Source organism: Girardinichthys multiradiatus, chromosome 20 (genome assembly GCF_021462225.1).
Source record: "Girardinichthys multiradiatus isolate DD_20200921_A chromosome 20, DD_fGirMul_XY1, whole genome shotgun sequence".
NCBI classification, from domain to species: Eukaryota; Metazoa; Chordata; class Actinopteri; order Cyprinodontiformes; family Goodeidae; genus Girardinichthys; species Girardinichthys multiradiatus.
This window is the reverse complement of record NC_061812.1, coordinates 20,160,964-20,177,175: the sequence shown is the minus strand read 5'-3', so window position 1 is coordinate 20,177,175 and position 16,212 is coordinate 20,160,964. Positions and strand designations below refer to the sequence as shown.

At 39.7% G+C, this 16,212-nt stretch overlaps 1 protein-coding gene across 2 annotated transcripts; it reads right to left on the bottom strand.

Annotated features, from left to right (window-relative positions):
• Nucleotides 1-11,805: 11,805 nt before the first annotated feature.
• tusc2a (tumor suppressor 2, mitochondrial calcium regulator a) lies at nucleotides 11,806-15,570 on the bottom strand. Of its 2 annotated transcripts, XM_047347783.1 has the most exons (5): nucleotides 15,324-15,570; nucleotides 14,906-14,950; nucleotides 13,500-13,723; nucleotides 12,566-12,686; nucleotides 11,806-12,479 (listed from the first exon to the last, which is right to left on the bottom strand). In XM_047347783.1, the coding sequence occupies exons 3-5, from the start codon at nucleotides 13,637-13,639 to the stop codon at nucleotides 12,414-12,416; spliced, it is 327 nt and encodes a 108-aa protein (XP_047203739.1). In that variant the 5' UTR covers nucleotides 13,640-13,723; nucleotides 14,906-14,950; nucleotides 15,324-15,570; the 3' UTR covers nucleotides 11,806-12,413. The 2 variants fall into 2 exon arrangements, with proteins under 2 accessions (XP_047203739.1, XP_047203740.1); XM_047347784.1 differs by lacking the exon at nucleotides 14,906-14,950 and having other exon boundaries at nucleotides 15,324-15,567.
• Nucleotides 15,571-16,212: the final 642 nt, after the last annotated feature.

The window sequence follows — 16,212 nt, the reverse complement described above, 5'->3', positions numbered from 1 at the left end:
GTCAAGTCCAGCTCAACAAAAAATGATCAAAAATGCTGAATTGATCCAGAGCAATCGATAGGTGCTTAGTCACGATAATACATATAGGATCTTACAGTAAACAATTCAGATTGGTGCATTGAGAAAACAATGATCTTTTCACGCTTGGAAACACAAATTAACAAGGCCCAAATCGGTTCCCTCTGCTTGTAACAGAACAATCAAAGCCTTCATTTTCACCACAAACAATTCCAGTTTAAACTAATGGGAGGCTGTTAAAAACTTGGTTAACAGCATCTCATAAATATTGTTCTTAATAAAAAAAGTAGTTGGCTTTATGTTGCTTTTGTCCCAATGCAATTAAAACATTTAATAATTTAGCAAGATAACCTCAAAGCCATCTACAGTCATATTCAATTATTAGAAAACGGGTTCAGATGAGGATCGTTTGTCAGATTCAAAGTATCCTTTAAAAACAACAACCTTTAAACAAGTATCATCTTAGGCCCTACCTATAGCAGTCATTGGGCGAGAGGTCAGTAGGTCATCAGTGGGCAACACAGGATAGACAACCATGGACACACACACTCATACCTACGGGCAATTTAGAGAGACCAACTGACCTAACAGTCATGCTTGTGGACTATGAGGGGAAGTTTGTTTGTTTATTTGTTTGTTTGTTTGTTTGTTGTTGTTTTCTACAAAATCACATGTTGGCACCTCTAACAATTCCCGGAAAATGAATATAACTGAAGCGTTTTAAAGTTTATACTTTATTAATCAGAAATCAGAGTTTAGAGAAACAGAAAAAAAAATTATTTTAAAACAATTGACTCCCCGATTCTATGACTCATTTCTCTTAGAAATTTCTCAAAATGGGAAAGATGAGAGAACAGGCCATTCAAGTAATGAATGGCCTGTTCTCTATGAAGAGCTCCGTAGTCAATAGAATCGCAATTGTGATCTCAGGATCATTGGGTGCAATATTAAAATTGCAAGGGACCGCCGAGGTGCAAAATTTGGTTGGCTATTGTAAGTCCCGGGCATGCAAATAATCGCTGCCCTTGGTGATCGAACTTGATGTACATATTTAGTGGCTAAAGCTCAGAAACAGTGGTGGAAACACTGTGAAGAAGGAAAGGAGAGAAGAATTCTGTGGAAAATAGGTTCTTTGTAATCGATAAAGACCTTTGCCGCATTCAGAAATAGTATCAGAAATACATGTTTTCCCAATAGCATGCAGCCCTACTTGTCACCCAAACTGGCCCGTGTCTACAGTCATAGCAATATCTAAAATGTTTAAAACAACTTTGAGCTACTTTCTTTTCTAGAGGCCATTGGACTCTTTTTAAAGTCTACATTGTCACAAACACTTCAATACTGTGTGCACTAAAATCTTAGCATTGATGTATCAGCATTTTTATTTCCTCTACAGTGAAGCATAAAAAACCAAAGTCTGTAAGAACTCACATCTGTTCACATAAAGAAGTAAAAGTGTACCCTTTTCCTTTTATGCCCAGTAAAGCTGAAGACGCCTTAGCTAAAATTAAAAGGAAGAAAACTGCACTTACAGATATTAAGATACAACTGGCAGCATCGCTAAAAGTAATGATTAAACCTACAACTATGTAAGTGGTTTGATGTATGCTGTATACTTAAAACATAGGCAATTAAACAAATGGACATTCTTTTAAGTTGAGGGAAAATTTGTATGCAAGTCTTTTGGTTTTGTTCAAACACTTTTTATGGCTATGTTGGTACGTAAGTTTTTTTTCCACCAGTGCTTTGAGTGCACTTCAGACAGTGGGCACACAAGGCATCTGGTATGCAGATGTCACTGCTGCCTGCCGGCGTGTGATGACAGCCAGGGGCAATGACTCACTAAAGGACGCAAGCACCACATGCTGTTATGTTGCCAAGTACAGCAGATATGGCTTGGGGTAAAAGGACGCTTAAAACCATGAACTGACACAGAATTAACTAAACAATTAGAGCCGCATTGGCCTCTAAGATTTTTGAGAGTCTGGGTGTTAAAGATTGGTTAAAGTGGGCTAAACCTTTCTGCTAAAAGGTCAAAGTTAGACCTGTAACTAAGCCCTGGGTACTAGGGAGATTGCCTTGCACTTATGAACCGAAACATGTCTGAACACATGACCAAGGTAACTTTGACGCAGGAATTTTCCCTCGCCAGGGTTAGTTACGTTGCTTATCCTCTGAGCTCTGCTGACTCACCTCACCTAGTCATCAGTTTGTCCCTCGTGCTCTTTCTCCGCAGAGAGGTTAAGGGAAATCTAGAACGGAGGTGACAATGAGGGTGAAGCGGGAGGAAAGGAAGGGACAGGAAAAGAGAATCAGCCTCATTTTCCTCTTGTATCAACTTCCCTTTTGATGTCAAGCTCCTGAGCTTTACATCAGCAGGAACAAGTGAGTGTCAGGAAGCAAAAACAATGGGAGGGAAAATGGAAGCACACTGTGCCACTGTAACTCTGTTTCCTAAACACTGTAAATCACATTGCTGTAAGGTAGTCCTGAATGCAATCCTTAATACTCTCACAGGAGCGAATAGATTTTAATGTAGAAGGGTTAGTGTTTTAAGTTTTTATTTATTGCAAGTTTGTTTTTGAGTAAAGTCACTCAAAACATGGCTTACATAGATACGTTTTTATCAAAAGGCATTTTAAACAGAATTTTACTGCTTTGTATTACAACTATGGTTAGAATGGAAATAATGTATCTAAATTTTAATCTGAATATGTGATTGTATTGTAGGGTTTTTATTTTGTATCTGTGTAACTTGTAAATGGCCTTGAGATAACATCTGTTGTGAACTGGCTATACTGTACATACATACATACATACATACCAAAGTGACAAATAGTGGAGAATTGTTTTAATTGAATCACATTGGAGGGTTTTCCAGCATGAATATCAGAATTAAACACAGACTTTGATGAGGACACTTCAAAACCTTCATTTTGTTTTGATTTTTGAATCCATTCATAGGTGAGCCTGCTAGTGTTCTTTGGATTATTGTCCTGCTGCATAACTCAAGTGTGGTGGAACTTAAGGTCCTGAAGCATGCAAGCAGATGCAAACATCTCACAACCATGGGTAACTTTAGGTATGGTTTTTGTTCATTCTTATTCTGAAATGCTGTTAGCTTCATGCTGGATGTAACAGGACATTTCAAAGACTTCCACTTTTGTCTTATCCTTCCACGGAATACTTTCACAAAAATCTTGGGATCATCAGGATGCTTTTTTGTGAAATATGAGACAAATCTTTGTGTTCTTTTGGTCAGCAGTGATTGATCCCTTCAGACTCTTCCATCGTTGACATTTTTATGTCCAGTCCCCTTTTTATTGTTGAGTCATGAAAACTTAGCTTAACTGAGGCAAGCGAGGCCTGTAGTGTTTTAGACGTTTTTTGGCCACTCCAGAGAAGCTTCCATGTTGATCCACGTTTTCTCCATTTATGAAAACGTCTCTCACTGCGGTCCGCTGGAGTCCCAAAGGCTTTGTAATCCTTTCCTGACTGATAGTTGCCAATGACTTTGTTTTACTCTCTTGTTCTTGAATGTCTTTAACTTTTGCTTTAATGTGTTGTGTTTTGACATTGTTTTAGCCTACTTCATCTTATCAGACAGGTTTTTCAAAAGGTTTCTTGATCCAATAGGCATTGCAGCAATTAGACCTGGGTAAAATTTTACTAACTTGTCTCATGTTGATTTAACAACTTGGGTAATTTCTTTTCACATGGAGACAGGTTGATTTGGACTGCTGTTTTTCTTTAACTAATTAAATTGTCGTTTGAATGCTTGCTTTCGCATTTACTCTGATTATCTTTATCTGATATTAACATTATTGTTTGATTACCTGAAACACTTAGGTGTTATAACACAAAAATAAGAAACTTGTAAGGGGGGGCTAATACTTTTTCACAGCACAGCAATAACAGCTTGCTCCCTTTAAACAGAACCTCCTGTCAAGAAATCCTGAACTATCCCTTTATTTGGTCAGTTGAATAAGCAAAACTGCTTCTTTTTTCAACTCCTTCTCATTCAGATGTAATGTGTAAGTCAAGTCAAGTTTATTTATATAGCGCTTTCCAGCAACAAACTAAAAGCGCTGTATGGGAGACACACACACACACATACATTTAGATATATTGCAACATGATGGATCAGCAACAGCATTCACAGATGTTTCACTTTAAACCACTGCAGCTTACATACTTCTAGGAAAGCAATGTCTCTTTTTTCACTCTTTATAATTCAAAGCACATTTTTGTACTTTTTTGAGGACAGCACATAATTCATGACCACTGACTCTCATGTCCACGTTCACATGGACGACTCTCCCCCACTTAAAGCACACATATTGTATACATCAGGGATCACATTCCGTGGATCAGAACAATGCTTCACGCGGTCACATTCACGAGGTTCATAACTTCTGAGCGTCATCTTTTTGGTATAGGATGAACTTGCAGCAAAATATCAAAAGAGGAGTGAAGAGAAAACACATCAAAGTGGCTGACCTCTGGCCTGAAGAACGCACCCGACCACATTCCACTCAATTACAGACACCAGGGAAGGGCTGCAAATGAAGCCCTACCCTTTTACTGTGGGGACTCAGCGCACACACTGAAATATATACAGGTCCTTCTCAAAATATTAGCATATTGTGATAAAGTTCATTATTTTCCATAATGTCATGATGAAAATTTAACATTCATATATTTTAGATTCATTGCACACTAACTGAAATATTTCAGGTCTTTTATTGTCTTAATACAGATGATTTTGGCATACAGCTCATGAAAACCCAAAATTCCTATCTCACAAAATTAGCATATTTCATCCGACCAATAAAAGAAAAGTGTTTTTAATACAAAAAACGTCAACCTTCAAATAATCATGTACAGTTATGCACTCAATACTTGGTCGGGAATCCTTTTGCAGAAATGACTGCTTCAATGTGGCGTGGCATGGAGGCAATCAGCCTGTGGCACTGTTGAGGTCTTATGGAGGCCCAGGATGCTTCAATAGCGGCCTTTAGCTCATCCAGAGTGTTGGGTCTTGAGTCTCTCAACGTTCTCTTCACAATATCCCACAGATTCTCTATGGGGTTCAGGTCAGGAGAGTTGGCAGGCCAATTGAGCACAGTGATACCATGGTCAGTAAACCATTTACCAGTGGTTTTGACACTGTGAGCAGGTGCCAGGTCGTGCTGAAAAATGAAATCTTCATCTCCATAAAGCTTTTCAGCAGATGGAAGCATGAAGTGCTCCAAAATCTCGTGATAGCTAGCTGCATTGATCCTGCCCTTGATAAAACACAGTGGACCAACACCAGCAGCTGACACGGCACCCCAGACCATCACTGACTGTGGGTACTTGACACTGGACTTCTGGCATTTTGGCATTTCCTTCTCCCCAGTCTTCCTCCAGACTCTGGCACCTTGATTTCCGAATGACATGCAGAATTTGGTTTCATCCGAAAAAAGTACTTTGGACCACTGAGCAACAGTCCAGTGCTGCTTCTCTGTAGCCCAGGTCAGGCGCTTCTGCCGCTGTTTCTGGTTCAAAAGTGGCTTGACCTGGGGAATGCGGCACCTGTAGCCCATTTCCTGCACACGCCTGTGCACGGTGGCTCTGGATGTTTCTACTCCAGACTCAGTCCACTGCTTCCGCAGGACCCCCAAGGTCTGGAATCGGCCCTTCTCCACAATCTTCCTCAGGGTCCGGTCACCTCTTCTCGTTGTGCAGCGTTTTCTGCCACACTTTTTCCTTCCCACAGACTTCCCACTGAGGTGCCTTGATACAGCACTCTGGGAACAGCCTATTCGTTCAGAAATTTCTTTCTGTGTCTTACCCTCTTGCTTGAGGGTGTCAATAGTGGCCTTCTGGACAGCAGTCAGGTCGGCAGTCTTACCCATGATTGGGGTTTTGAGTGATGAACCAGGCTGGGAGTTTTAAAGGCCTCAGGAATCTTTTGCAGGTGTTTAGAGTTAACTTGTTGATTTAGATAATTAGGTTCAAAGCTCGTTTAGAGACCCTTTTAATGATATGCTAATTTTGTGAGATAGGAATTTTGGCTTTTCATGAGCTGTATGCCAAAATCATCCGTATTAAGACAATAAAAGACCTGAAATATTTCAGTTAGTGTGCAATGAATCTAAAATATATGAATGTTACATTTTCATCATGACATTATGGAAAATAATTAACTTTATCACAATATGCTAATATTTTGAGAAGGACCTGTATTTACATTACCATTAAAGCTTGAGTCTGTGCCAAATGTCAACAACCTCAAATGTCACATCTCTCTTTTGAGTTTTGCATCGGATCATCTAATTTCAACTTTAGGATTGTTGATTTCTTGCCTTAGCAAAATGATCAGATAAATATGAGAAAACGTGATAAGAGTGTTGATTCAAGCAACACACAAAACCACGTCCCAGAGGGAGTAGCTTTTTGCTACCATCTAGTGGTGAGAAAGTGTAAACTGGATTTTGTTTCTCACATTATTATTTGAACATTATTAAATAAAATAAACAACCATAAACAAACTGGCTTTTTGATCTAGCAATAATAATGTTAAAACAATTTGCAGTAAATTTCTGGTAATTACATTGCAAAATGATAAATGTGTTTTTTTCAGCTTTGAAAAGGTCAGTTATTTCAGTCCAAAAGGTTTTTATTGAAGGTCCTTGTTCAGAAGCTCAGATATAACCGGGATAGGTCTCTACTTGTTCTGCACATCTAGCGACTAAAATTTCAGCCAGTCTTCTTTCCAAAACTATCTCAAATTCAGTAAGACTGGACAGAAAACATCAGTGAACAGGAATGTTCAAGTCTTGCATAGATCCTCAGTTGGATGTAGGACTGGGCTTTGACTGGGCCATTCTAACACATGAATATGCTTTGATCTTAATCAGAGGTGTCAAACTCCAGTTCTCAAGGGCCGGTGTCCTGCAACTTTTAAATGTGCCCCTAGTCCAACCTGATTCAAATGGCTAAACAGCATCGTCAACATGTAGCCACGTTCTTCTAATGGCCTCATCGTTTGATTCTGGCATATCAAAGCAGTGAAACTCTAAGTTGTAGGACAAGAGCCCTGAAGGACTGGATTTTGACACCTGTAATCTAAAACAGTGTTTCCTCAATGCCCACTGTCCTGCATACTTTGCTTGCAGATTTAGGGTTATTGTCCTGCTTGAAGGTGCCACTCTGCCCCAGTCTCTAACAGGTTTTCCTTCAAGTTTGGCCAGCTTCCTTGTCTCTGCTCAAGAGAAGCATCGCCAGGACATGATGCTGCCACCACGTTTCACGGTGGGGATGGTGTTTTCAGGTTGATGTGCAGTGTTATTTTTCCAGCACACAATAACATTTCACATGTAGATTCCTGAAATGCCTCCAGTGTTGATAATGTTCCTCTTGCCCAGTCAGTTTAGGTAGACGACCACATTTTGGGAGGTTTGCAGGTGTACCACACTTCTTCCATTTTCATATGGTGGATTGAACATTGCTTTGTGAGATGTTGCGATATTTTATAAGCTAACACTACTTTAAGCTTCTCCACAACTTTATCTCTGACCCGTCAGCTGGGTTTATACTGAGATCAAACTACATATAGATGAACTCTATTTTCTGATTCTAAAGGCAACTGGTTGCCTTATATTTAATTTAGGAGTACAGGTCCTTCTCAAAATATTAGCATATTGTGATAAAGTTCATTATTTTCCATAATGTAATGATGAAAATTTAACATTCATATATTTTAGATTCATTGCACACTAACTGAAATATTTCAGGTCTTTTATTGTCTTAATACAGATGATTGTGGCATACAGCTCATGAAAACCCAAAATTCCTATCTCACAAAATTAGCATATTTCATCCGACCAATAAAAGAAAAGTGTTTTTAATACAAAAAACGTCAACCTTCAAATAATCATGTACAGTTATGTACTCAATACTTGGTCGGGAATCCTTTTGCAGAAATGACTGCTTCAATGCGGCGTGGCATGGAGGCAATCAGCCTGTGGCACTGCTGAGGTCTTATGGAGGCCCAGGATGCTTCAATAGCGGCCTTTAGCTCATCCAGAGTGTTGGGTCTTGAGTCTCTCAACGTTCTCTTCACAATATCCCACAGATTCTCTATGGGGTTCAGGTCAGGAGAGTTGGCAGGCCAATTGAGCACAGTGATACCATGGTCAGTAAACCATTTACCAGTGGTTTTGGCACTGTGAGCAGGTGCCAGGTCGTGCTGAAAAATGAAATCTTCATCTCCATAAAGCTTTTCAGCAGATGGAAGCATGAAGTGCTCCAAAATCTCGTGATAGCTAGCTGCATTGACCCTGCCCTTGATAAAACACAGTGGACCAACACCAGCAGCTGACACGGCACCCCAGACCATCACTGACTGTGGGTACTTGACACTGGACTTCTGGCATTTTGGCATTTCCTTCTCCCCAGTCTTCCTCCAGACTCTGGCACCTTGATTTCCGAATGACATGCAGAATTTGCTTTCATCCGAAAAAAGTACTTTGGACCACTGAGCAACAGTCCAGTGCTGCTTCTCTGTAGCCCAGGTCAGGCGCTTCTGCTGCTGTTTCTGGTTCAAAAGTGGCTTGACCTGGGGAATGCGGCACCTGTAGCCCATTTCCTGCACACGCCTGTGCACGGTGGCTCTGGATGTTTCTACTCCAGACTCAGTCCACTGCTTCCGCAGGTCCCCCAAGGTCTGGAATCGGCCCTTCTCCACAATCTTCCTGAAGGTCCGGTCACCTCTTCTCGTTGTGCAGCGTTTTCTGCCACACTTTTTCCTTCCCACAGACTTCCCACTGAGGTGCCTTGATACAGCACTCTGGGAACAGCCTATTTGTTCAGAAATTTCTTTCTGTGTCTTACCCTCTTGCTTGAGGGTGTCAATAGTGGCCTTCTGGACAGCAGTCAGGTCGGCAGTCTTACCCATGATTGGGGTTTTGAGTGATGAACCAGGCTGGGAGTTTTAAAGGCCTCAGGAATCTTTTGCAGGTGTTTAGAGTTAACTCGTTGATTCAGATGATTAGGTTCATAGCTCGTTTAGAGACCCTTTTAATGATATGCTAATTTTGTGAGATAGGAATTTTGGGTTTTCATGAGCTGTATGCCACAATAATCTGTATTAAGACAATAAAAAACCTGAAATATTTCAGTTAGTGTGCAATGAATCTAAAATATATGAATGTTACATTTTCATCATGACGTTATGGAAAATAATAAACTTTATCACAATATGCTAATATTTTGAGAAGGACCTGTATAAGAGAATAGGGGGATAGTTTAATTGCATGCCCTGCTTAGACTTTTCTATGCAAATAGGAAATTATATATAGTATGATTGTCTTTACACTTCATAATTATGTGCTATTTGGTGTTGGTTCATCACATAAAATCCCAATAAAAAAACACACCAAACTGTCTGGTTGTAACTTGACAAAATGTGAAAAAGGGCTAGGGGTATTAATATTGTTGCAAGGCACTGTATCAGAATTAAGACATTATGCTTTTTGTGTTTGTGGATAAAAAGCAGACTATTTTAAATCAAAATATTTTTGAAAAGAAGTATTTGATAGGATTTGTTTCACATCATTTCATCTTCCACCATGTATTTCCACTCATTGACAGCAAATATTTTAATTTATGAACAAAATTAAGTAATCCAAAAATATAAATGATACATATCTATTCTGACATGTGCAAAAGTAAAATAAAAGACATACACAAATTAAAAAATGTTTCCAAATATATGGAAAACTGATATATCATCAGTTAAGACCTGAAAGTGTAAGCTATCCGTTTAATCTTCTCATCCTCGCCAAACAGAAAAAAAGGAAGCAGGACGCTCTGGGAAAAGTCAGTCAGCTCTGACTGGTCCAATCAAAACCCAGACAGCATGTTACTCAATTATTCTACGACAGTAAAAGGTTCTGAGTGTACGATAAGTTATCACCATTTAAAAAAGGTTTTTAAGAAAATTACAAAAAAAAACATGATGAATATATAGAAAATTAATGGTAGGTTTGTGAAGTGATTTTAAAAGATTTTAATTGATCTTGGAACGCCCAAAACTCAGACTTAAAACAAGCCCAGCTCCTGCTTCATCAAATAAAAACAGTTAAACAACCTCCTTCAAACTAAACCTGCGAATAGCCTTCCCTTTCATTCACTTGGTGCATTCTCACAGGCCAAACTAATCGACATCCCACACTCACTGGCCACTTTATTAGGTACAGTTTCCAGTCCAGTTTTTTGTTCTCTTGCTGAGGTAAGACTTTTTCAAGATGATAGAAAGACAACAGTAATTAAATACCTACTTCTTGTAACCAAGGTATGAATGGGAAACGTGTCAAACCTTGAAGCTGATGGGCTACATTAGTTGGAGAGTACACCTGGTGCCACTCCTGTCAGCTAAGAACAGGAAAGACAGGCTTCAGATCACACAAGCTTACCACAATTGGACAATAGATGGGAAAAAATGGTGCCCGGTCCGATGAATCTCGATTTCAGCTCCAACATTCAATTTGTAGGGTCACAATTTAGCTAAAACAACATAAAAGCATGGATTCAGCTAGCCTTGTAACAACAGGCCAGGCTGCTGGCCCACTTTGAGCCCCTTAGTGCCAATTGAGCATCGTTTAGACCCCACAGCCTCAGTATTGTTGCTGACCATGCCCATCCAAATCATGACCACCCATCTGACCCCATCTGGTCAAAAAGCACAAACCATCTCAAATTGGTTTCTTGAACGTGACAATACATTCACTGTAATGCCTCCTCCACAGCCACCAGATCACAAAGCAATCGAGCACCTTTAGGACGCTGTAGAACCGGAATTTGCGTCATGAATGTGCAGCTGACAAATCTGCAGCAACTGTATGACGCTATCATCCAAATATGGTCCAACACCTCTAAGGAATGTTTCTAAAACCTTGTTGAATCTATGCCAAAAAAAAAATTAACACAGTTCTGAAAACAAAAAGTGGGCCCATATTCCTGACTCCAGCGTCTGTCAGGCTTTCTGATCATATGAGCAGAGATTTATAGAGGAGTTGCAACCACTAAAGTTGAGATGCAACCGTGAAGCTGTCTACAAGAAGGAACAGAGCAGACTGTACTCGAGGAAACTTCCAGCAAGATGCTGCATATCTTCTACAAGTCGATTGTGGAGAGTTCTTCTGCCATCATCTGCCAGGGTAGCAGCAACAGAGCCAGGGACTCTGATGCTCAAAAAGCTAATAAAGAAAGTTGGCTCTGTTCTGGGGACTCCTCTGGAACCTCTGGAGGTCATTGTAGGCCTCTTCATAAAATGAAGAACATTATGGAGAACCCTGAACATCCTCTTCATGAGACTGTCCTACAACAACAGAGTGTCTTCAGTCAGAGGCTTCTTCAGATCTGCTGTAAGACGGAGCGCTACAGGAGATCCTTCCTGCCCACAGCCATCAGCATCTACAACTGCTCTTTGAAGAAACCTTCATAATATGAGCTACAACATTTAATTTCCCTTTGGGATTAATAGAGCATTTTTGAATTGAATTGAAATATAAAACCTTAATAGTAACGAGGATTTAACTGTAGGATGGAAGATACCTATTGAGTTAATTTCCTGCCAAAATGTGGCACGCAAATTAAACGTTTCACAAATTGTCCTCGAGTGCAAGTTTGTAAAACATGTTTTATTTGTGTGAAATATTTTGATAGGAAATTAACTCCATAGATACCGAACGTCACAAGATACGTTAATGGCATTATTACAAGGATCTGACTCATGACTCGGATCAATAAACCATTTATTCAAGTATTTCCAACTAAGAAAGTATTTACAGTACATTATGTTCAATAGTGCAGGTCTGAGCTCCAGAAACTAAGACAGACTCAGACGTGACGATACAGAACATGAGCATATGCATAAGAAATTAAAAAATCCACTTTTATTGCTACCCATTATTCTGTCATTCCTCTTCCACAGATCTAACCGACATGTAAAAAGAACCGTACAGTTTAACACACACAGTTCACCGTTTCACAGAACGCAGAAACAATTACAGCCGTTTCACATCGCTGACGTTTCTCCCTGCAAAAAAGAAGAAAAGAAACTCACAGGGGAAATACGATGTAGACACATTTCCAAGATGGCCTACATGTCAGAGGATTTGTTTTGTAAAATAAACCATTTCCATAACCTCTTCTGTAAAAGTACGGAGAGCAGAGAACAATGCTCTCTGTAACCACAGCTCAAATGTAACATTTTAACAAGATGGGCTGAGGGTTTTCATGTTTTCCCAAGCAGAACCATTTCCACAGTCTTGACGATGATCCCGTCTGACTGTGACAAGAATTTGCGCAGAGAAGTGTTGAGAAGATCAGAGCTGAGACACTCCTCACCCCTCACAGAGGACGATTGGGAAATCTACATGAATGCATGGGTGGTCAAGCTTCACCATGCCCTGAAAAATACACAATTTTCCAATAAACAAATGGGCCAGTTCTGAGAAAACATGCCGGGTCAATACTGCTGTGTGTCCTCGCTCACCTGTGGAATCAAGTTCTTTTGGATCCTTTTCAACTTGGACCTTTTTCTGCCATTTTTTGTCACCACCGTCTCCTCGTAGAATTCATGGGCTAGATCCCCATCCTCATCGTAGTACAAGGAGCTGCCAAAACAGGGAGTTTTAACATCAAAAAGTTAGTCAGGAGGATTTTTCTATGTATTCTATTAGCTGAAACATTGAACCGCTGGTTATTACTCCAGATTGCTTTTGTTTGATGGGCACAATAATCCACCTTATAACGGAAATAATATTAATTTTGGGGTCATGAAATCAATGTTACTGATAGGAGTAGTTTGTCACCTCTTCCCTCGTCGGCAGGTGGAAACATGAACACTGGTCGACACAACAAGCTGTCTGCTGTCCTTAATAAAATGCCCATTTAATACTAATTCTGACATGAGAACAATCATGCAATAATGGCACTGCTAGCAGCCTTTCACAGGGTTCTGGCACAGTTTTGATGTAAAGATTCAAAAGTTTTCTGAACTCAACTTCCCAAAGTCATCATTCCTTTACATTTATTTTAAAATATAACATACTAAGATTTACTCTGAATTTAAGGGAGATATTTCTACAGTGGGCAGACTTTAAATATGGAAAACGGCAAAAACCAGAGAAGGGAAGTGAAGGCACGAGTAGGGAAGGAAAGGAGGCACGACACAGGAAAGGACAAAAGGATAGAAAGAAAGGAGAGTTAAAACAAGAAAAGATGGGAAAGACACAAGGAAGGTTGGAAAAGCAGGATTGAGGTAGGACACACAGAAGGAAAGAACCAGGAGGAGCAAATAGACAAGAAAGGAAGGAATATTATATTTCAATATTGTGTTTGTTAATGGATTGATTACTTAGTTGATTAATCCCACTCAGTTTTCAACAATTACCAACTATTCATTTATAATGAAACCATTTCTGTACCTTCTTCTTGTGAAAACAAACGGCGTTGCATTCCTGGACCCTTTCAGACGGGCCAAAGACTGCTCGTTTCCGTCTGTCCCTGCATCTCCGCTGCCTGAGAAAGGCCAGGCACCTTTGACTTTGGATCCACTTCCTCCCATCCTCAGAGATAAGACATTATTTATCTCCAGTTAAAGCTTCCGCTCCGCGGCTAGATGCTCTCAGTTTCTCAGCAGGGCCAGGAGCTGGAAAGTGAAAGAGCACAAAGAAAAACTGCATTCCTAATAAGACATGGGCTGTCTGGTAAGTGTAAAGTACCAGCTGTTTGTTTAGTGACTGCTGACAAGCTGCACGATAAAACATGGAACCAGATTCCTGCTCCGACATTTTCTCAAGCTGGTAGAAAACAGTCAAACTTCCTCCTAAATTATTACAGTTTCATAAACAGCAATTGTTTTCTTGGTGCCTAATTTACAAGCAATTTCTCCCCTGCCCTGAAAACATTTATTTTGGTATAATAGCAAGTTGACTTTGTAAAAAATAGAATTGATGTTCTTTAACCTTGTTTTACTAGTGATGTTTTTACACTCAATTCAAAAGGAACTTTTGATAACTTATGACCAAGTTCTATTCACTTTCAGTTACATTAAAATAACCCTGTCTGAAATACCACTCCTTCTAAACAGCTCTGTTTAGACTCGTCTAACATAGGAGGGTGACAGCTTCGCTAACCATTCAACTTAAAAAACAAAAAAGATAAGAAACATAGCTCCAGATCAAAGGTAGCTTACTTCTGATCCTACTGCTGTCAAATCATATCAACGGTCTGAAGTGGAAATTTCCTAAATGTAAATTTAGCAAAAAAAATCCCATTAAATCCCAAATTTAATGCACAATTTACTTTCAGTGTCCACAGTGTCCCTTTTTCTCCACTGCTCAGGAAAGACGCATATTTTGTCGTCTCTGGCTTAACAGAAAAATGCCAGAATTATTTTCGTTGAAGCAGTACGCCTTGTGAATCTCCTTCAAGCTCCTCAATGGGTTTTGTTTCAAAAATATCCTCAAGACTGCAACTATCTCTTTTGCTGGAGAACCATTTTGAGCCTCACTTTTACCTTCCACTTAATTTTTCATTATTATGCTCAAATAAAGGACTTTGAGAACAGCCAGCCAGCTGAATCTTGTTTATTAGCTGTAACCAATAATCCACAAAATAAACACACACACATATATATATGTTATCATGTATTGAGATGCACTTGCAAGTGCCTATTCACAAATTACATTATATACGCATAGAGGATTCTCCTGAGATTCTATTTTATTTTTTACTCACATTTGTTATTTCATGTGACTCTGGCTAATTCTGTATTTCAAAATAAAAACAAAAAGCACAGTACTGAATGGGGAATAAAAGCTAATTTTACCTTAAAGAATGTGCTTTTCCGCAGTTGACATGCCGCTGAAGTAAACTGTAGGATGTAGAAGCTAATAAAACTTAGTACGAGTGTCACCGTTATGCTAGCTTCACCAACAGCTAACCTGGTGGGCCGAACACGAAGACAACGCTAGCCACTTCATTCATAAAGCTAGATACCTCACTAGACGAACTAAATAACACACATATTTTCCCCAAGTTCGACATCTGTATTCAACAAAAAAAAAAAAGCCGCTAAACAACAAGTAAACAAACGGTAGCTACTGTGCCTACAGTCTGGACCGTTTAGCTTCAACCACTGACGCATATTAGCTTCGGAGGCTAAAATTATTCGCAGGACAGCTTGACACCTTAACACACGAAATCCATCCTTCCTCACACAAGAAAACCACATAATATCATCTCACCTTAATATGTAATGTTAAACCGATACGTGGTGTCATAACTGCCAGCTGTTTAGCTAGCAGCAGTACGTGAGGACGAAGCGATCAGCTGATCTCACCGACAGGCTGCAGTCAGACTCACCGAGCTTCACCTGACAGGTGGAAAACCACGTTCAGGCTTTTTATTCATCCAATATTTAAAATCATGTCACAGTCATTGACTGATCTAAAATTACACAAACGTGATTTTCGGTCAACACCTGATTAAAAAAATAAAAATAAAAGTTGGGCTGCACAGGCGCAGTTGGTAGTACTGTTGCCTTGCAGCAAGAAGGTCCAGGGTTCGATTCTTTCTGCATGGAGTTTGCATGTTCTCCCTGTACATGCATGGGTTCTCCGGCTTCCTCCCACAGTCCAAAAACATACCAGTTAGGTTAATTGGTCACTCTAAATTGCCCTTAGGTGTATGAATGAGTGTGTGCATGGTTGTATGTGTGTTGCCCTGCGATGGACTGGCGACCTGTCCAGGGTGTACCCTGCCTCTCGCCCATAGACTGCTGGAGATAGGCACCAGCTCCCCCATGACACCACTATGGAATAAATGGTAGAAAATGACTGACTGACCTGATAAAGTTAGTTATTAATGATATTGTAATATGATGGAGTTTTCTTGCTCCCATTACTAGTAATATTAATTTAAATTGTTGCAATGTTTTACAAGGATATCCTGACATTTCAGGTCATCACACCAAACTCTCTAAACTAGCTCGTAAAAACATAAGATTTAATTCTTTAAAGGTAACTAACAAGAACATTTCTGTAAATTCATGAGATGTATGTCACCTCTAAATCTATATATGTTGTGGTCATTTTGTGTTTTCCTGTAAATCAATCAGAATCAAGGGTGAACCCC

Coding starts and splice junctions, on each gene's coding strand:
- tusc2a (XM_047347783.1), bottom strand. CDS start 13,639: ATGGGAGGAAGTGGATCCAAAGTCAAAGGTGCCTGGCCTTTCTCAGGC. Junction 12,687..13,499: donor TTTGTTTTCACAAGAAGAAG/GTACAGAAATGG, acceptor CTGTTTTGGCAG/CTCCTTGTACTACGATGAGG. Junction 12,480..12,565: donor AAAAGAACTTGATTCCACAG/GTGAGCGAGGAC, acceptor TGTATTTTTCAG/GGCATGGTGAAGCTTGACCA.